General features: G+C 42.1%; 2 protein-coding genes across 6 annotated transcripts in view; one reads left to right on the top strand and one right to left on the bottom strand.

Annotated features, from left to right (window-relative positions):
• Positions 1-455: 455 nt before the first annotated feature.
• On the top strand, positions 456-9,023 carry b4galnt1b (beta-1,4-N-acetyl-galactosaminyl transferase 1b). 3 transcript variants are annotated; one of them, XM_046383914.1, is made up of 13 exons: positions 456-835; positions 2,395-2,496; positions 3,839-4,062; positions 4,166-4,342; positions 5,163-5,269; positions 5,424-5,461; positions 5,555-5,735; positions 6,383-6,475; positions 6,606-6,793; positions 6,875-7,015; positions 7,137-7,374; positions 7,792-7,921; positions 8,033-9,023. In XM_046383914.1, exons 3-13 carry the CDS (start codon positions 3,848-3,850, stop codon positions 8,049-8,051), a joined length of 1,527 nt encoding a protein of 508 aa, XP_046239870.1. In that variant the 5' UTR covers positions 456-835; positions 2,395-2,496; positions 3,839-3,847; the 3' UTR covers positions 8,052-9,023. The 3 variants fall into 3 exon arrangements, with proteins under 3 accessions (XP_046239870.1, XP_046239867.1, XP_046239868.1); XM_046383911.1 differs by having other exon boundaries at positions 7,792-9,023; XM_046383912.1 differs by lacking the exon at positions 2,395-2,496 and having other exon boundaries at positions 7,792-9,023.
• A 346-nt stretch (positions 9,024-9,369) lies between these two features.
• arhgef25b (Rho guanine nucleotide exchange factor (GEF) 25b) overlaps positions 9,370-21,462 on the bottom strand; it is a 32,983-nt gene continuing 20,890 nt past the window's right edge. For all 3 annotated transcript variants that reach the window (XM_046383900.1, XM_046383898.1, XM_046383899.1), the window contains 13 exons: positions 18,078-18,205; positions 17,531-17,597; positions 17,262-17,365; positions 16,930-16,999; positions 16,017-16,106; positions 15,841-15,933; positions 15,536-15,586; positions 15,106-15,183; positions 14,813-15,004; positions 14,546-14,726; positions 14,252-14,457; positions 13,745-13,880; positions 9,370-11,920 (listed from right to left, as the gene is read on the bottom strand). In XM_046383900.1, the coding sequence (XP_046239856.1) occupies positions 11,883-11,920; positions 13,745-13,880; positions 14,252-14,457; positions 14,546-14,726; positions 14,813-15,004; positions 15,106-15,183; positions 15,536-15,586; positions 15,841-15,933; positions 16,017-16,106; positions 16,930-16,999; positions 17,262-17,365; positions 17,531-17,597; positions 18,078-18,205 (1,434 nt within the window). In that variant the 3' untranslated portion in view covers positions 9,370-11,882. The remainder of the gene's footprint in view (positions 11,921-13,744; positions 13,881-14,251; positions 14,458-14,545; positions 14,727-14,812; positions 15,005-15,105; positions 15,184-15,535; positions 15,587-15,840; positions 15,934-16,016; positions 16,107-16,929; positions 17,000-17,261; positions 17,366-17,530; positions 17,598-18,077; positions 18,206-21,462) is intronic.

Raw genomic sequence — 21,462 nt, 5'->3', positions numbered from 1 at the left:
GTCGATGTGAGAAGCGCTGTTCTGTCATTGGCTGATTTTTTTGTGGCTGAAAACTGGGTTCCAGTTCTGAGGCGTGTTAATTTCCTACACCAGACTGAATGGTTACATCAAAATTATTATTAAACAACGCACATATCAGCTGTCAACGTTTGCTTTTCCATTAAATACACTCAAACATGATTGAAACGGGACACAGGTGTGTCACAGGCCAATTTGGCCAAATGATTTTTGGGATTTATTTCTTATTTGTTAACACCAGACTGCTGTTTTCTAACGTTCACATTTGAAGTAACTCATCTAGCGCCCAGTAACCAAATACTGGTATGTGAACTAACGTTACAGCTGTAAGAAGGCTGTCGAAAAAAACAATCCCGTCTCACACACACTCCATGCACATATGCGCACTGACGCCCACACCCATCTACGCACACACACACACAGATTGCTGAGTTATCTCTAAGAGCTGCAGCTTTGATTGTTGATACGCAACCAAACCACAATGCATTTTTCTCCATCTATAATTTATGTGTAGTTCATGAAGAATGTTATATGATGCGGGCGCACGTTGGAGCTCCATGATGTTGCTGATTGTCCGCTGAGTGTTGCGTTAAGGTGCGGTGAGCTCTCCGCTGTGCTGCTGCTGCTTCTGCTGCAGGGGGAGCTTCTGCAGCCCGCAGTGCTGCGATGTGCGGCCGCTTTATTTATTTGTCTCTCCTGGCTGCTCCGTTTTTCCACATGTAATCTCATTTGCAAGACCACTGAGGAACAAATTCATTAAGAGGGGCGACCTCCGTGCAGGTGAAACCAGCTTACACTGTGCGTCTTTCAAACTGAGGTGAGCTCACTGTTCATGATCTGCCTTTAACAACAATAGGCCTTTCTCTGTATTTCTCTTCAGCACGTTAATTTTGTCGGGATTTTCAGGTCTGAGTGGAAATTTAACGGTTTCTTTACCTGACAAAACAAGAAAAATCAGAGCCAGTTAATTCAGTTCGCTAAAATCCCTAAGTGCAAACAGATCTTTGTTTTGGAGGAGGCGCGTTTCAGCATTTTATGAGTGTGATCGTGATGCACATCAAGCTTTGCGAGCATGTATTTTCCTGCGGTCGTCTTCACCACAAGGTAAGCTAATAGGCCTGTCTGAGAGAGTGCATATCTGCAGCCAGTCATTTGTGCTCAGCGGTCCGGATTGCTGGACAGAATTAGCCTACTTTGACATCTTTCTTACGGTTAAGGATGCTGGGTGCTGAGTAGGAGTAGCTGGTGCAGAAACAATAATAATAATAATAACAAAAGATTTAATATCCTGAATCTCAATGAGGCAACAAATCTGTAAGGCGCACTTTGGGAGGGACCCACGGCGCTGTGTCCATGTCATGTCCACAGCTCTCATCATCACCTCCCTGCTGGATCGTTTCTAGGCTAATTATGAACAGCAGCAGAGCCGTACAGCACCCAGTTTGATTATCGTGTGTTAGATCATCGCTCACCTCTCTTGAACGACCCTGTTACGGCTAAAGATGGTAACATGGACTTAAATCCATATGCAGGGCGACAGGACTGGCTGTGAAGACCGTGGGGCAACGCGTATTATATATGACACACTTAACGCTGAATAAAATGCGATTGTTGTGTTCTTCATAATGAGTTGAATTAGAATAATACTCCTTTATGCACGCTTTTACAATCTTCCTCATATTCCACATTTTCGGTTCGTATGCTCGGATGTTATGGCCTGAGCCGAGCAATAGCTCCTCGTTTTATCTTCCTACAGCAATCTCTTAATCGTGTTTCACCTCTAAATTGAAGTTAAGACTTGCACATTTGAATTGTTTCCTGGCGCTTAGCAGTGAATTTGCATGGTTGCTCTGCTCTGTGTGTTTGCCTGTCTAATGTTTGCTGCAGCTGTAATGATAGGGATTATTAGTCTACCGGCATACAGAGAAAGAAACAGCACTCGTGTTCTGAGTACACTAAAGAGTTGGCAAAATATACGATATGTGGCTAACATAAACACGGTGCGTCCCCCCATCACTAGTAGAAAGAGAAAAACAAAAGGAGCACTTTGAGAAGCCATTCCCGTGAGAGATGTTTAAGCGCACAGAAAGATCCCAAACAGCCCAGCTGATTGGCTGCTCAGCACCAATTGATTTTTCCGCACCCAGAGTCCCCCACAGGCCCTGCGGGATTTCCTGTGGGAGCCGTGAGACCACGCAGACAGCTGCTGCAGCACCATATGGGCGCTGGACTGTGTCTTTATGTCATGCTGCAAGTGCTCCGTGACGTTTTCTATACACATATTCCTTGGAAACTAGTGTGTTATGCTTTCTACCCCGTGTTTAATGATTAATTTTGAATTGTTTATTTATTTTTTGTCCCTTTTTTTGTTTTGAGATGGGGAAGGCGCTCCATCGATTCTGTGACTATCTACACGGTTTCTGGAGATGCAGGTGCCCCCAAAGGATGCCCTTTCATTGACGGTGTAGAGGCAGTCGGGTATATGTATATATATATATATATTATTTTTTTTTTACTTGTGAAAAACATACATGTGCGGTCAGATATAAGGAGAACTTAAGGGATTTCCTAGTTGGTTATAAGAAGTATTAATTATTATTATTAAATCTTTGAACAGTTACTGGAAGTATTTACAGTAACTTGTGCCTATAAACAACATTTTCAGAGGGGAAGTAGCTACAATATGTGTACATGCATACATATACAGGAACATATATACAAACATATACAAACAGGAACATGTCTGTGTATGTGCAGCGACTGTGAACATGAAAGGAGAAAGCATGCAGAATCCTCCTGAATACTTCCCCGTACACCCACATGCTTGGCCAGATCAGACCACTGTGCTGTAGCTTCAGTTTATCAGTGTACAAAATGTATCTCAGACCCAGCCTACCCCCATCACACACACACACACACACACCAGTAATATCTACATTCAGAACTCAAACTTAGTCCTCATTCATCACGGTTGGATGGTGGGAGAAAGAGCTCATTGTGTACTGGTACATTTCTGAGAAGTGAAACATCTAATTCAATAAAAGTAACAGCGACAACAACAGAACAGAAAGCAACTCCATATGCTCTCCATATAACTCCGATTTTAGTTTTACTCATATGCAGCCAGCTGCTCTGAAACCTTGTTTTGCTAACCTAGCAGGCTAGTTACAAACTCCGTATGTTTTATCCCTGGATGTATGAATCTTGCTTTCACTCGGCCTGTGTGTGTGTGTGTGTGTGTGTGTGTGTGTGTGTGTGTGTGTGTGTGTGTGTGTGTGTGTGTGTGTGTGTGTGTGTGTGAAAGCCATATTTCTTATTGTGGTTGTCGTAGGTTTGCGTGCTTAACTTACGGTTCATCTTAATGGATGCCTCTACATCCACCCCTGTTTTACCACAAAGAGGCTCCATCTTAAACGTATCAACAGGACAAGATGTATCGACAAGATGTTTCCACAGCTTTGGAGGCACAGTAATTTATAAGATGGATCTTTTTACTGTATTACATAATCTGCAACAATGTTTTCTAAAGTTCAGCCAAAGCTAATGTGGGTCTTCAGCAGTCTAAAGTTAGTAAAAACAAGTGGATAGCTTCCAAAATTTCAGGTTCTGGATTTCAGGCTTGTGCGCTGAGCTGCAGAGGACATACAGCAACACAGAATATTTTGTCCTCACAAGACAGTACAAGCCTGATATTGTTACACAGAACAAAGACCCTGATTTTGTTCCACATCGCTTGTATTGGAGTCATGTTAGGAATCTCTCTGGCAAATGTAAACAGAAAGAACCAGTAAGTCTTTCAACATTCATGTGTCTGTGTCAGGTTTTTAGGATGCGCTCCCTGAAAAAGACGGTGTTGCTCGCCATCCTGGTGTCTGTGGTGCTGGTGCTGGCCCTCCTCCATTCGTGGCCCACTCGGGCTTACACCACAGTGGATGCGTGGCAGCGACCGGGGCCAATGGTGGAGAAGCATCTGGAGGAGAGGCTCCCAGAACCGGACCACCGGTTAGGCAACATCCCCTTTCATGTGAGGGAAAATGTGGCAAGGTATGGGCACATTGTAACCAGTTAATCTGTTCCATCTCAGCACAACAGGGCTTAGTTAAAACCTGATTTCCTCCCATCCATATGCCTCTGGTGATTTGTCCAGCTTGTTGGCGCGTAATGGATGTGTATGCGAGGGCGAGAGTGGTGGAGTAAACCTGCCTTTTGCCCAACTCTTGTTCCCGCGGGTGTCGGCACACCCGCTGCACACTGCCTTCGAGGCCTCTGAGCTGGAGGAAATGAAGAGGAGACGGGCCAAAGAGTACAAAGGTTTCCAGAAAAGGTAAGCAGCTAGTTGTCGGCTTCTTTTCTGTCCTCTTCTACTCAACATCAACGTGCTGAATTGTTGCTCAGCATCTACAAATCAAGCCAGAAATCTGAGTCGGCCATGTGAAGAGAATTACAAACCCGCCCCCTACCACCTTAAAACGTAGCAAGAATCGAGTGATTTCTGTACAGATACAGAAACACTTGATCATGGGTATATTTTCAGCAGCGATACAATTGTAATGGTGTCTCATGGGCATCTGCAGCTCCAAAATCACAGTACTGGCCTCCTGTTTGTCAAAGGATTAGATTTTAACACCCAGTTGCCTGTCTATAAAGCACTAAATGGTCTTGGAACTAAATACCTCTCTGCTTTAGTTGTACATTATGTAGTTTCCAGACCCCTCGGTTTATCTGGGTTTACTCAGTCTTCTCGGGATCAAAACCAAACAAGGTGAAGCAACTTGAGTTTCTATCCTCTTGAGTCCTACTGAAACTGCCAGCTCATTTATATCATAATTTTCTTAAGGCCTTATTTTTCTATGCCCCTGTGAAGCACTTTGATTTGCCTTGCGTCTGAATGGCACGATATAAATAAACTTGCCTCCCCCCTTATAAGACAGAGACGTCAAACATTGTTGCCAGTCATGTGCTTTTCTGCTTATACTGCATCACTTGATATTTTTAACCCTGAATAGTCTGTTGTTAATAGGTGCCACTTTGTGTTTTCTGACTGGATTTTAAACGTATTTGTTCACCTTCTCTGTTTTGCTTGTGGATATATGCTTTGTGTAGGCTACAGCAGGTATCGTTCTGATGTTAATTTTTCCCCTCAGGTCACAGACATCTGCTGATGTTCTCATCATTGCCCAGGCTAACAATCCCTTACAGTATCCAACACAGGGGGTGGAGGTACGACCCCTGAAAACAATCATCATCCCAGGTAAGACATCAGACAGGGTGGGACGAAAAGCATGTTGGATTTCACTTATCTGTATGACTGAAGTGGTATGTCTTAACATGTGTTTGGAAGTGGATTAAATATGTCCCAGTGGCTGTAGCATCTGAGGCTGTCAGTTCTTATCTTACGATTTCAGGCTTGGCCTTAAACGACCTTCGCAGAGAACACTACTCAGTAAGTGTTTCAGTATTTCTGTCTTCACTTTGACATATTTGAAATATCCCCTGTCCTTTCATCCCACTGATTTTTCTCTCCGTCTCGCTGCAGATAAACATCACTGCAACGCTGGGGACTCTGAATGTAGCAGCAGAGGTAGACAGAGTGAAAATCAAAGGTGACGGCGAGATGCACATGACTCTGTCAAGCAGCCTCCTGCCCAACCTGAACCGACAGCTGCAGTTTGTCACCTACACAAACACGCTATTTCACCCGAGCACAGCAGACGCAGGTAAGACCTCAAACAAACATCTTCTTTCCCCCCGTAATCTTACTTTATAAAAGTAGCATCTGTAAAACGGTGGTTATGTTTTTTCGAGGAGCACATCCCTTGGAAAATGTCTTTACTAGAAGTGGATCTATTCAGTCTGATGTCATTACTATGTAATTTTACACCTGGGAAATCAAATGGGGGATGAACTGGGGCCCTGCGGTTCTCTGCAGTTTCATGTAGGACGTCTTCTGTGATCTGGGACCAGATTTAAAGTTCAACATCTGAGTAAACCTTATCAGTCAAAGAGTAACGCGTTTCATTTGTCACAACTTTCGTGTCTTTATAGTAAATATGAAGCAACAGCTGACAGCCTGTTAGCTTAGGTTAGCATAAAGATTTGAAAAAGATGAGTTTTTTTTCTGCCTGAAGGTAACCAATTCCACCTACCTGATCCTCTAAAATTCACTAACACATTCTGTCTTGTTTGTTTAATCTTTACAAAAACCACCAGAAAGTGTAAAAACAATTGGTGGTTTTCTGGAGAGTTATGGAGAGTCTGACTATTTTATGGCTCTGAGCAACAGATGGACGGGAATCAGCCGGCCTCTGTTAGATCCTATTACACCGATCAAATTCATTAAAGTCATTTTTGTTGTATCTTTTAGTGCAGATTGAGACGGAGGGGCATCAAGCCGTCTTCAGCGTCAAGATTCGTCATGGTGTGACACCCAAACTGTATAACACAGGGTCTAAAGGAGGTAAAACACACAACTGTGCCCATAAATGGAGCTAATAAATCATAACCCTGTACAATATAGATACATCATTACTTGCTTAAAAAAGGGCTAACTTTCCTCTAACGGTTTTTTTGATCTTCCTTCTCTGCAGAGTACAATGTCAGTGCCCTCGTTACCATAGCTACTAAAACCTTCTTGCGGTACGATAAGCTTCAAAATCTCATTGACAGCGTGAGAAGATACTATCCTACCGTCACCATAGTGATCGCTGACGACAGTGAAAATCCCAAAACCATCTCCGGGCCTTTCATCGAACATTACATCATGCCCTTTGGAAAGGTGGGAAGGTCTTCTAATTTTGCATCTTAGCCTTCATTATTGATCCTCTTTGGTGTTCAAGCTGCTTGTCGTGTGTCATAGGGTTGGTTTGCCGGACGAAACCTGGCTGTCTCTCAGGTGACCACGAAGTACGTGCTGTGGGTGGATGACGACTTCATCTTCACAGCCAACACCAAGCTGGAGAAACTTGTGGATGTTTTAGAGAGAACCACTCTGGATCTGGTGAGGGACGGATGAATAAACTGCTTGTTTTCAATGGTTGTGGCAGTCTGGTGCTTTTGCTGAGCGTGTGGTGTGTGTGTGTGTGTGTGTGTGTGTGTGTGTGTGTGTGTGTTTTCTCCAGGTGGGTGGTGCAGTGCGGGAGGCCACAGGTTACACTGCCACCTACAGACAGACCATTTCCATTGAGCCAGGGGAGGAGGATGGTGACTGTTTACACATGAGGAGAGGATTTCATCACATAATCCAGGGTTTCCCCAACTGTGTTGTGACTGACGGCGTCATCAACTTCTTCCTGGCTCGCACCGACAAAGTCCAGCAGGTCGGATTTGACCCGCGCCTCGCCAGGGTAGCTCACCTGGGTGAGTGGACAGATGTTCACAGCATGTTAGGGCATTTATTGCTGTTTCTTTTCTTAAAGCCACAGACATAGAAGCCCAGCAGCATGAATATAAACATGCTGTTGTTGGGGCAGGAGGTGAGAAAAAGCAGTAGCTGAGTCCCAACACAATACTAGCACACATGCTAATTCTATACAGAAAGTGTTTCAAACAAATTTTTCATACTGTTTTTTTGTGTTAAGAGGGATATAATATGAGATATAAGTTTATGGTGAATATAAAACACGAATTTATGATTAAGTTTTGATGGTTTGAAATGAGTTTGGTTGACAGACTCAAAGAGGTTTGAGAAGTTAATAAATGAGAATTTTTCGTTAAATTAAAAATGAGTTATTGAATCTGTTCGGCTGACTCATTTTGTTTGTGTTTGCTTTGCAGAGTTCTTCATCGACGGCCTGGGGTCTCTCCACGTGGGCTCTTGCGATGATGTCATCGTCAATCATGCAACCAAAATCAAACTCCCCTGGGTCAGCCAGTCAGAGAGCGACAAGACTTACGCCAAGTTTCGGTACCCGCTGGCCTCCTCTGACGCCACACACACGAAAAACGGCCTTCTGTACTTCAAGAACCGATTCCAGTGTTTGACTCATAATTAGCTCCTCTCCTCTTTGTCCTGAAGGTTCCTCTGCTCTTCCTGAGTTGCCAAAGAAGTTCTCCTCCTCCGCATCCCATCAGATAGGATTTCAGACACTTTGGTTTGCCTTTTCTTGAAAACCTTGACCTTAACCTTGAGAGGCTTTCAGCCTTTACTGTAGTGAAAAAGGGCCATTAGGGCATTTTTAACGTGTTTATTCAGCCAGAGCCGAGCTCTGTGGTGAGCATACACAGTAAACAACAAGATAAAAAAGTTCAGAGTCTCTTCAGAAGTGTAAAAACATGTCATCTTGTTTACACACACCGGGTGTCAAGACTACAAAGGGACTCTGCTTTTTTGTTTGTCAGATCTTATCTGGGTGCACCATCCTCGAGTTGCTCTAACTCAGACACTGAGCTTTGGGAAAGCCCAACAAGTAGCATCTATCCAGTCTGAGTCAGTTCAATGTCCTTTTATGTTAATGTGGGTGGAGGCCCATGTGGCCTCCTTCAATTTGCACTATCCAGAAACACTGAGCTTGGAAAAGCATGGAAGAGGCTGAGGACGAGGACACTTGGGGACACTTCCCAGGAAGTGACAATCTTGCAGACACAGAGCACAGGTATGCTTTTTGCAAACGCATCGAAAACCTTTTCACCTGTGGTACCTCTGCTCTGTGACTGACCGGTCGGTCCAGAGGTTTGGCCGCCGGCTTTGGAGTGTTTTTATCTGTTTGTGTGATGGCTTTGCTACCCCAACCCTTTTACTCAGAATCTTAAGTGTCATTTGTGAGTGATAAATCACATCTGAGACAGAGACAGTTTTGGTCCCACCCATCTGGACTCACAACCGGTGTTACCTGATCTGGGAGCAGCTTTGTTTTTCGTCGTCTGCTGTCTGTCACTCTCTGAAGAAGAGGTTTCTCTCCAGTGCACGCTGACGAGTAAGACTGCATTTTCCATCTTTACATGCTGCCTAAAAGGAAAGTTGACTGAACCAAAGCGCATGTTTATTTTTCCTCAGTATAGGAGAAGGAAAAAAAAAAAGAAAAAGAAAAACATCGAGATAAAATTAGTGGGAGTATTGATGACAAATTGAAACCTGGTATGAGTGTCAGAGCATGAGATGATGACTGAGTGACACCCAGTGAGACAAAGTCAACGAGAAAAGGTGAGACAGTGGAGCACCAAGGCTTGAAAATCCCCTTTTTATATCCTCTCCTCTTTGGAGAGTTACTGTTAGTCATGCCTGAAGTGACAACGCTGTTCTTTTATACCATGGCCTTTAGATGGCACCCTTGTATTATCGTTTCCTATTAAGTTATTTCTTGTTATCTGCTGGGGTTTTTTTTTTTATATCTCCAGAGGAATATTTTAAAACTATTTTGTGTGATGTCTCCGTGAGTTTTTTTTTTCCTTTTTTTCCCACTAAAATGCATTCGATGTTAGCTCTGTGGAAAGATGTCCGAATCACATTCATCACTATTATAAAAGGCTTTTGTGTAGGTATGTGTTCAAAACAATGCTTCATGTCGGGATTTGAAACTGTCGAACACTGTTCATTGTTTTTACGGTGATATTTAATGTGTTAACACTGAGATTTAACATGCCTGCCTCACCCAAAAAACAAAACAAACAAACAAAAATCACTGCTGTGAGATGTCTGCTCACAGCATTATGGGCATTTTTTTAAAAATTTATTTCAAATGTTGTAAACACCCCTGTATTTCTTTGTCAATTGCTATATGTTGGGGGTGGTGGGTCACAAGCTCGGTTTGCATTGTCATTCAATGTCCTTAAAAGCATTCCTGTCCACCACTGACAGTGTAAAACGCTCATTATAAAAGAAATTTAAGCAAATGTCATTTTGTTGCAGTTTTTAATTATTGCTTCTCTAAATGTTGGGCTGCGTCATCGTCACCCTCAGGGCTCAGATCATGTTCTACATTCACTTGGAGGATTTAGGATCTGCCTTTTGTTCTCTCTTTTTACAGTCATTACTTTGTGACTAATGCCACACATTTGCTAAATGCATTGCAATAAATCTTTTTTGAGGAATGAGGGAGACAACAAAGCAAATTAAAGCAGCTAGAGTCTCAAATTATTTGCTGTCAAATATCTAGTGGTCAAACAAAATTATTTTGTAACCTGAAGCTGATATGTAACAAATCTCTCCACTAGAGGGTGCTATATGCCAACAGGGTCTCTGCTTTGAATCTGTTTTGAACTACTGCCAAGATCAGATGTAACGAAATGTCCAATGCACTGTCTAAATTACCTTGAAAAAGCAACGTGACCCTGACATTCATGATTGTTTTCTGCAAACAAATAAACTCTCAAATTAGAAAATCTACTGTGTAAAGGCAGTTGAGGCAAAGAAAGCCATGATATTTTTCTGCTTTCGTGCTGTGACTGATGAAACTATTCCGTGGTAAAAATTGCACTGCATCAGTGTTAAATTCATATCTTCCAAAGTGAATCTTCTCATTATTTAGTTATGTATATTTAGAGTGCAGTGGGGCCATGGATGGACAGGCCTACTGGGCCTGACCGGAGACCAGAACCTGTGAAGTGACAGTTAACATTTCTTGTTGGAAAGTCAACCAAAGAAATGGACAAATGGACACAAAACTACCACAAAGAGACATTAAATGACCAAAGAGGTGCAAAACAATGACAAAGAGGTGCAAACTATCACAAAGACACGCTAAATGACTACAACTACACATTAAATGACCACCAAGACACACAAAATACTGCAGGAATACAAAAAAAAAGCAAAACAACTACGCAGAGATGCACACCCAGCAACAACAAAGAGACTTAAAACAACTTTGTCTCTTTCTTTGCGGGTGTCTTGCCATGTCTTTCTTGCTATTTATTTGTCCATAGGCCCTTCATGACTGGGTATTGTGAGAAGTTTTATCTTACAACATACAGTAGCTCTGAAATTCTTTAGTTTCTTTAGTTAACTTTCTTGTTTTCTCTCTTTTTTTAACAAAAATGATGAAAACAAATACCTGAACAGCATTTCTCTTTAATTCTGTGTCTGTATCAGGACACCGCTAGTTGAAGAGTTTTATTGATATGATGACAGTGACAGACGAGCACCCCTGTTTTATCTTTGTTCCCTTTTTCCTCTTTCTGCTTGATTAGGACATGTGCTTTGTGTGAGTTTGCAAATGTGTTTAGTGCAGATAACACTCTAACAATGGTGTGATTAAAATAGCCCAGCAAAGGGAAAACACAGCTATTTGCTAATGTGCAGGGACAGACAAACACTACTCATATGGATTTAGATCCCAGAGTGAAGCTGGAATCTGAAGTCGCTCAGTGATTTCAAGGATGCAGTTATTTGAGGACACAGAGTAAAGTATATGCAGGGAAAGCAAGTATATATACTGCATAAAGGGATTTGAAATCCCAGTTCTCAGGGGAAATGAAGTGGAATTGGTCCCTTATGAAAATATTATGCATTACAAAAATATCAATCAAGGAATTTTCATTGGAAAAAGTAAGAAATTTATATACAAAATGAAGTACAGTTTCTGTGGTACTTCAAAACCAGCTCATCTCTTCTGTTATCACCATCTGTGGACGTGTGAGAATGTGGACTAGACACACACATGAACACAATCAAAACCAGTATGATTACACATGATGAGATCCAGATTGGCCTAAACCATAGTGACATTTGGAGGAAAATCAGGACAATAAAGATGGAAACACTGAGACCTCGATGACTTCTGCTCAGGAGTGTAACAAACGTTGCTGACAGAGCACTGACTCAGTGGAGGCACTCCACAGTGAGTTCATTCGTCCTCGCAGGTCATTACTGCTCCTTCTCCTTGAACTGATCCAAGCCGTTTGGTCGGTTTGCTGAATAACTCCCGCTCTCATTTAATGTGGTCGCCTGGACACTGACAGTCACACCCTGAGAGGATAGAAACACAACCGATTAAGGGATTAAAGGTTTTTGTGCTCATGTGGTTTAAATGTGGAACTTCAGAAGGCAGAAAGTGAATTAACAAAAATACATTTGAAATACAGCAGCCAAAAAATATTTCAGGTCCTGACTATAGCTGACTATACCTGACTATATATAACATATAGATGAGAGTGAAGCAAAAAAGTAAAGATGTAGGCTACAAAACCAAAACAATAAAGTGAAAGGCACCAAAATGCTCTGCTGAGCTGAGGAAATCAGTTTCTGTGGCTTCGTCACAATGAGTGACTCCTATCACATCACATTTGATCACTGAAAAAGGTATCGGTTACCGCAGCTTTAAAATGGAAAAAAATGTCAAAAGCTCAGATGCACAACACACACACAAAAAAGCTACAAGTTTATGCTTCAACCTAACTGGCACTGGTCTAACAAAGGACGGTCCCTGAGGGGTGAGTACCATTCAGGAACATAGGAAACCTGTCTGAACTCCTGCACCTGAAGCAGGATGAAAACACCGCTGATCGAAAAACACAAAGAGGGAAGACAAAAGAACAAGAGTGACTTTGTGGAATCGGGCCAGATAAGCCGGCCTAAAAGACTACTGTGATCAAAACTATTTCCTCCTCTACATGGAAGTCTGAGTGAATAAGATAAAACAGCAGGTCAGTAGGTTTTCCATAAACTGTATGGCTGAATGACAGTGGAGCAGATTAGCTTGAACAGGTTTTAGGTGTTAAATCCACGCAAAAACAACAACAGGATATTTGACAAAGGCAACCACAGAGTCATTTCCCCTCATCATCAGTGATGATTACCATTAGTGGCTGATTACATAGAAAAACCAGCTCCATCATTTTCACTAACTAGTGAATTTATTTGTACTGTGTGCACTTAACCAGGTAGTGTATAAAGTGCATAATGGACTTAACCTGACGCAACAGGTGGAAAGTTTACTCAACCTGTTTAACTCATTATTCACACTTTGTGAAGATTTTAACTGTACTTTTTTATATCCAGAATTTAATTATGATTGCAGGTACGTTGCACATTTTGACATACAAGCATTCAGAGAAACAAGTTTAAAACGTGAATAAATGAGAATAAAACAGCTTGATCCCCCTTCATTGTAAAAATAGGGGGAGCTGGAGCCTATCCCAGCTGACTACAGGCGAGAGGCGGGGTACACCCTGGACTGGTCACAAGTCAATCGCAGGGCCGACACACAAGGACAGACAACCACTCATGTACACACTCACACCTAGGGGCAATGTAGAGTAGCCAATTAACCTAATGTGCATGTTTTTGGTATTGTAGTAGGAAGTCGGAGAAAACCCACGCAGGCACTAGGAGAACTTGCAAACTCCACATAGAAGGGCCCAGACCAGGATTCGAACCTGGAACCCTTTTGCTATGAGGCGACAGTGCTAACCACTGCACCACCATGTATATATTTAAAATACTTGTAAAAAATAAATAAATGACTCGCAGGTTGTAAGAGTGAAGTATTGTGACACCAGGTTGAAAGAAAATGTTTCATAACCCTTCCAAATGGAAAGTTTTAAGTGTGTGTGGGCAGTGTGTGCTGCTCACTCTGCTGTGTTGCACCTGTGACCACACCAAACGATGCTGTCACGGTGCACTGATCAAACCCTGGAGTGAACTTGTATATCAATGTGTGAAGTTAACACACTGGAAATTACTTAGCTGCTATTAAATTCCTCCTTAAATGACTTTTAGGATCTCTCATATCACCCCAACTTCTCCCTGTAGTATGTAACTTCTTCTTTCTTGTTTGGAAAGTTCCTTTACCTGCATGCTGGCTGCAGGGCGGCAGGCCATTGGACGTCCCACGGCCGTATCTCACCTCAGTGCACAAACTGAGCTGCTTGTGGGGGAGAAGCGGAGGGTGGAATTCTCGAGGTGTCGCAGCACAAGGATTAGAAACCTTGAATGAGAACAAGAAATCAAAAAAAAAGAGGATGTTGGAGCAAGAAAAAAAGTATGAATGTACCTAACCTTAACCCTAACCCTAACCCCCTCCATTAGCCAGCTGATGTACCTTTGAGCAAGGCACTTAACCCCCAATTTGCTCCCCAGGTGCTTGATGCAGCCCACTGCTCCTGTGTGTGTTTCGCTGCATGTAATTTGCCGGGTGTTGCATGTGTGTTCAACTAAGCATGGGTTAAATGCAGAAGACAAATTCAGTGTGTGTGTAAAATATACATATATATATCTACTGCCAATAAAAGCAATTCTTCTTCTTCTTTTTCTTCTTCTTGTTCTTCTAAATGTGAGGGAGCATTGCTGCACACTCACCACCTTCGTGGCTGGGCTGTGTTGTGGTGGATGCAGAGAGGGCAGGGAGGAGTTGTAAGGCAGCAGGCAGGGCTGCTGACGTCGGTCCATGGATGCAGAGGAGTGAGGTCGCAAGCAAGACTCTGATGCAGTTGGAGACTTCATGTTCCTGCCCAGGCTGTTTGACTTGCTCTCCCTGCGCTGGTATTCTATTGGGGACTGAAGAGCTACAGTGGACAGGAAGAGATGTCACATTACTCAGATTCACTACTCTTAAATGTGTGGTTTTATTGAGCAAACAATGGACTCTGGTACCATTAAGGAAGTTCCTCTGAGTCTCCAAGATCTGGACCACATCACTGAGCCAAGCTTGCTGTATTTCGGGAGCTGACGCCTGCATGATGAAGCGCGTCACGCTGCCGTCAGTCCCGCGGGAGGTTAGGACCAGACAGCATGGATCTTCCTCAGAGTGCTCCTCCACGCCCAAACAGCTGACCTGAAGCACACAGGGGACTTTTTCCAAAAAAATTCACTAAATCACAGATGTTTTGAAGATGTCTTAAAACACGAGGTTACCCACACCTTGATGCTGTTTTTAAAAGTGTACCCTGGCAAAGAGAAGCCTTTTTTCTTGTCAATTGGCTCACTGAAGATGACCAGCTGCTCGAACAGGAAGACCCGCCTCTCCCTGGCTCTGGACAGGAGGCCACTTTCCTGCTCACTGACAGCGAAGGTATCCTGCTGGAGCAGCTTCCCCTGAGCTGTGATTTTCCCCTGAAACAACATGTAAACGTTGTCACAGACCGTAGGTCACATGTGATATGTGTTTCATCTGTGGTGGCAAACATAAACAAACAAACAAAGCCATTTTTCACCTCAAAACCTTGGAGCCGGCCCACATTCATCATATCATTACAGCGTTTTGGCACAAAACACATCACCTCCACCGCCCTCTGATGGAAGGAAATTGGATGGAGGAGAAAAAGTTAGCAATAACTAAATTTTATGATACACAGATTTGGAATATCACATTTATTTTCTTGTTTCTTAGTTCCACCTAGCTGAAAATAATGCAGTCTAATACAACATCGATGCAATAAATCAACCTTCGTGAACGTTGTAATGTTCAGTTCTCGAGGATGTACTGCAATTTGTGGCACTGCTGAATTGTACTCCATAATGCAGAAAGGTGTTTCTGCCTATCATCATTAATATAAATGGGCTGGACAAAATATAAATGACACGTGTTTCTAGTAAACTGACAACTGAGTGCATATGTGCTCGTGCTCTGTAATGAGCTCGTACCTGCAACTCCTCAACGTCCCTTCCTGCTTTGCTGTAGTACTTCAGGAAGTCCTGGGGTCGCCAACCAGAGAGCGATTTGTTTAGAGGTTTAATCAGTCAAAGCACACATTAAGTTACAAAGCATTTATTATGGTGGCTACAAGTGTTTCTTGACTGCACACTGATCTTCCTGTGAAAACCTTTAGATTCCTTTCATTTTAATTCCTTTCATGCAGATGCTGATCACATTTTCAACGTAATTAAAATAAAGAGAAACATATAACGATGCCACGCATGCAGATACAAAGTCATGTTAAAGGGCAAACCTTCAGCAGTAGCTGATACTTCATGATTCTCTGAACAGGTTTGATGAGAAGATCATTGAGCTGCAGCCTGTGACCCAACTGCTGCCTGAGATCCTGTCACAAAAAAAGAGAGACAAAGAGTTTCTAAGTAAAAACAAAAAAGTCTTTAGAATCAAAAGTATAAAACGTTTACTCACCTCAAAATACGTCTCAATGTACTCAGAGACAATGTGCTCTGATTTGGGTTTGTTCTGACAGTAAACCACGTACATGTGAAGACGTCGCTCCTGGAAACAAAGAGATTGTGAAAGCCCGTGTGCTACAATTATTCCACAAAATGTGTAAAGAGAAAGAATTAAGCTTCGACTTCAACTCTCAGGTTCCTCTCAGTTTTAGTGTTCCCATTCCCCTCAAGATTTTTTGGGAATTTTCAGTGCAGGACCTTTGCCTCATTAAATAGTTCCAGTGGTTGAAAAAGAATGGTTTAATTTGCCGTAGCTTCATTAGTCATGCTACACTACGCCGAGTGAGGTGGATAGAGAAGCAGAGCTGGAAAAGCTGCAATCAAAATATTTTTCCCGTTTCTTTCCAGTTTATTTTCCTCACTGTAACACTATGTGTGCATGCTGATATGTTCAGTGCCAACGCAACAGATTCACCACCCATTTTTTTTTCACGTTTTACAATGCTGTAAAGCAGCAATTTGGGCTTTCATATGTATACTGTTTTATTTGTGCTTTTGGATCAATTTGCAGAAATTTGTTTTCTCTTTGACATTAAATCGATCAAGTAAAACAACTAAATATGAAAAGCTTCAAGGTGGCTGTGAACACTTCTTACACAGCTCTGAGATCTGTAATTACAGCACACATACTTCACACACAACGTGGTGTCTGCGGAGCATTTTTAACACTGAATTTAACTAGAGCGTTTATTTAGCAGCTGCACCCGCAGACCAGTGATCTGCAGGATGAAGACACATCTGGTTGGCAGTGGGCCAAGGCTTCACACACAGTCAGAGCTGCAATCTGCAACCTTCAGCCAAACTGAAAACATGATGAAAAAAAAGCTTCTCGTCCACACTTGTTACTCACTGATCCATACACTCACATGTTTGATGAAGAGCTGGGCCAGGCTGTCTGGATCTCCCACACATTTCTCCAGCTCTCCCAGGAAATAACTGTATGACACAAAGTGGAAGGTCAGGCAGGAACAGTCATCCAAACACACACACACACACACACACACACACACACACACAAGTACAGAAACAAGCAGGAAACCCACAGCCACAGGGGACAGGACACAAAATGAACCATCATGAAACATGAGGAGTTCAGAAAAAAATAAGATTCATTAACAATCTTAATTAAATAAGATTGTTCAAATTCTAAAGAACTGGGGGTGGGGGTGGGGCGACAGAAGAGACGTTTCAGACTCACTCCTTATGCCAGTCGTAGATCTGGTGGATGTTTCCGAAGACAATCCTGTCCTTCCCTTTCAAGTCCTCTGGAACTCCCTGATTGACCATGGTGGCCATGTAGCCCTACACAAACACACGTACACACGTACACACACACACACACACACACACACAATCATTAATGATACCAGGGGAGGTTTCCTGGTGGCAAATGAAGATGTCTCGTTCAGTCTAAGACATAAATGTTGCAAAACACTGTTGATGATAAAGGATGGAAGAGAGACACACCTGCACTATGAGTCCAAGATCTTCCACATACAACCTTTCTGTCTCTATCAGCTCTGTCAGCACATATCTGAGAGAGGAAGATTTTGAAATAATCATTTACATTTTTGGCTAAATCAAAATCAGAAATGTATTTACATGTTAAAGAAAGTTTGATGTTTTGGAAAATACGCTTATTTGCCTTTTTGCTGAAAGGTGATGAGAAGCATCTCATGTCTGTATGCTAAGTACAAAGCCACAATCAACAGCCAGGAGACAGTTAGCTTAGCTTAGCTTAGCACAAAGACTGGAAACAGTAGGAAGCTGCTAGCCTGGCTAATGTGCCTATCAGTAAGCTTTAGAGGTGCTGGCAGGTGGAATTTCTTACCTTTCAAAGAGAGTTAGGCTAGTTAGGCTGTTCCCAGTCTTTATGCTAAGCTAAGCTAACTGTCTGCTAACTGATCATTGACATGGAAGTATTATCCATCTTCTAATCTAACTTTCTGAAAGAAAGCAGAGAAGCATATTTCCCAACATGTCATGCTACTTTTATGTAGAGGTGAAGCCCTACATGCTCTTCTCTAAGGCAATGTTTCTGTCCTCTTCACTGTACACTGTTGCAGACCACTGGCTGCCTGAGACGTCACTCACACTGCTGCCATCGTCCCCTTGGAGAGTGTTGATACTGGATTTTTGACTCTAAAACACACAAACAAGGCAGTGTAGCATGTAAGGGGGAGACAGAAAGCAAATCATCCTGTTCTATTGAGAAGACCAAGTGTAAAGGACCTTAAGTACTGTACCAAAGTATCATTTTGAGGTACTTGAGTATTACACTAGTTAGTTTATAGATCAAGATTTTACATAAAAACAAATGATAATCTTATTAGAAATAAATAAAATGCATTTCTTAGGATGGCCATTTAGCAGACAGTTTTAGAAAACAGGAGGCTTGAGGCAGAGGTTAGATGCACACCAAGCAGGTGTTTATTTCACTCACAAAGAAGACATAACAGCAACACAACAGACAGATACTGTGTGCCATGGGCAACATGTGATCTCAGCAGCCACCCCTCTTGATGAATAGCCTTAAATACTCTGCCACTAACCAGGACCTCAACCACCACCAAAACGTAGGCCCCTACCCCGACATCAAACATTAGAACACATACAAATATACTGAAAAGAAAGATCCCCTTGTACTAGTAACAACCACTATGTGTTTATGATACATATCGTAAAAGAGTGATAAAAACATAGAAAAATAGTTTAAAAAAATACCATCACCCTCTACGTTAATAATCACATGGTGTCTCCCAGAACCTTAAATTAGAGCTCAGTGTGTCTGGGGACTCTTCTAGCTCAAACACCCTGGAGAGGTGACCTGAACACACTACTTCAGGAAAAGTTATACTACCAGGACCACATGACAGCCACACTAAGTTTATCTTATCTATTGCAGGTTAGGGCTCCATTCAACCCCAGCTGAGGCACCCACCACATCCATAAAACAAACATACAAACAAACAAAATACATGCCACATTTCCACTAAAACAGATCATGCATCTGATTCCTGTCTTATTTCTCCCACTACTGTTACACATTCTGTTTAAATCATTGATGCCACAAAATGAGAAGAAACGTTAGAACCATTAGTAACGAAGAGGACCCCCATTACAGCATTGCTAAAGACAAAACCAGTAGCCCCCAAACTTATTGAGCCCTTTTTGACCATTTTTACAAAAAGCAGTATCTAGATGGGGTTCCTTATTAATGCGCATGAGTTGTTAGCAGCTCTACCAAAGAAAGTTTTTATTATGAGGTAAAATTGGCTGCGGCCCATGAATTATAGTGGGCTGCCCTCTAATCACAGGGTTGGTGTCTGAAAACCATGTCTTAGACAGGACACTGAGCTCCAAACTGCTACTACAAAAATGCAGCTATTTACTTTTTATCTCACAACCCCTCGGCTTTATCTTGTCACCCATTGGAACTAATGGGAACCACTAAAGCCTAACCAGCTACAACTCTGAAATGCTGCTTACACATTCACACTCACACACATTTACAATCAAATAATGGAGTATTTTTACATCTGTCGTTACTTTGAGTTAAGTAAATGATCTAAATACTTCCAAACGCTGTGGTGCAGAGTGATGTCAGACCAATGAACATCGACCACACAAACCTAAATCATTAAGCTTCATCTACCACATCCACTGACCCAGCCAGCATACAAACGGATAAAGACGAGAGGGTCCTAATTTTGGGGTGCATATAAAAAAGGAAAAATATGCCAATCCCTAATCCCAAGTAACCTGAGAGCAATAATCACTTTTTAATGTCTCCACTTGGTGCTGAGGAGACTGCTGGGCAAAGAAATTTGGAAAAGTAGAATCAGGCCTGACAGATGGCCGTGAATAATGAGCAACATCTGTACCATTTGTCAAGTCAGATAAAAAAAGGTAAGGATAACTGACCACGGCACGGAGAAAGGTTATATAACAATTACCACTCTCCAACTAAAATCAGTAATGTAAATTTGATCTTATTAGTCTTGACATAGTGTAGGCTCACCACATGTTTTTCTCTTTCTCAACACACTAGATGATAATCCCTCTGTCAAGTCAGATTGTGGGTCGAATATGAACTTTGTGTTTATTTTCTCTTGTGTTTTATTTGCTTTCACTCTCTTGACTGTTCATGTCCTCACCCAGCAAACATCCTGCCTATGAAAAACATCAGAAGCAAATTCAAACTCCATCTTCACTTTGGTTCCAATCCAACAGCCATTAAAACTGTTGAGCTTAGCTTACTTGTTCCTCTAAATGTTTCCTCCTCTCTTACAGTAATTCCTCATCAGCTGGAAGGCCATTACTTCTCTGAAGTGTATGGGGAGATTAAAAGAATACTTGGCCATTTTTGGATCTATCAATATTTGCTTTTATGCTAAGAGTTAGATGTGAAGATCGATAAAACTTCCACAGTTCTAGGGTGGATATGTAGCCGGAGTCAGCATCCAGTAAGCTTTGCTTAGCAAATGTGGAAACAGGGGGAAAGAGCTAGCCTGCCTCTGTTCAAATGTAACAAAAATCCACCAACAAACACATCTAAAACTGACTAATGAACACACTATACCTTAATTGTTTATCTATTGCAAAATCAACAGGAAGCGAAGTGTACAAACATCCATTTGTAGTTTTATGGAGAGTTACCAGTTAAGGTAAGGTCACTTCATATTTACGTTAAAGATAGCAGAGTGGTTTGTATTGTGGTCTGCAATAAAGTTGTGTTAAACAGATTTCCCAAAATGTCAGACTATTCAGAACCTATCTACCCTGACAAGAGAAGGACAAGAAGAAAGGGTTGAGCAGCCAAAGTAAACACCAAGCAGCAGGTGTCTATGGAATAATACGGTCATTTATCAGACAGAACAATGTACTTCATGAGTGGAAGGATTGTTTCAACCCTTCTTATCTCTTTTGTTAAGCTTGAGTAACTTGACTCTAATAGAGTTCTGTCCAACATCTACAGGCTTGTTTCTCATTGGACCTGCAGGCCTCTTCTTCTACTCATGGGGTCCTGTGGCAACACCATATTTATTTTTATTTTTGGTTTTACAGTTGTAGCTACTGGCTGTTGGATTTGGCATGTGAGTTGTGTGATTACTGGTACAAATAGACAACCGTGAACAGATTAAGCAATCAACAATGTGATAGGAGCTACTACAGGGCTGAATTGCTAACTAGGTGCTTTACGGGTAGACTGAAGACAACAGGCTCATGCTGCAAACCTGTCCAATCACCAGTCCAACACCAGGATTGTGTTCAAGTATTGCTGGCAGATCTCCTGGACTAATTAGCTGTAGTGCTTGTGTGGCTTGAGTGAAGTGACAGTACACTCCTAACCTCCAACCCTGACCCTGTTTCAGCCTGTTTGGCTTGTTGATCACTTC

Source organism: Scatophagus argus, chromosome 3 (assembly GCF_020382885.2).
Source record: "Scatophagus argus isolate fScaArg1 chromosome 3, fScaArg1.pri, whole genome shotgun sequence".
Classification (NCBI taxonomy): Eukaryota; Metazoa; Chordata; class Actinopteri; family Scatophagidae; genus Scatophagus; species Scatophagus argus.
This window is presented reverse-complemented; position numbering and strand designations above follow the sequence as displayed.

What these genes read in the sequence shown, in the direction of transcription:
- b4galnt1b (XM_046383912.1), top strand. Translation starts at nt 3,848, where the DNA reads ATGCGCTCCCTGAAAAAGACGGTGTTGCTCGCCATCCTGGTGTCTGTG. An exon ending in TAACACAGGGTCTAAAGGAG is followed by an intron (nt 6,476 to 6,605) that starts GTAAAACACACA and finishes CCTTCTCTGCAG; the next exon opens with AGTACAATGTCAGTGCCCTC. An exon ending in ACATCATGCCCTTTGGAAAG is followed by an intron (nt 6,794 to 6,874) that starts GTGGGAAGGTCT and finishes CGTGTGTCATAG; the next exon opens with GGTTGGTTTGCCGGACGAAA.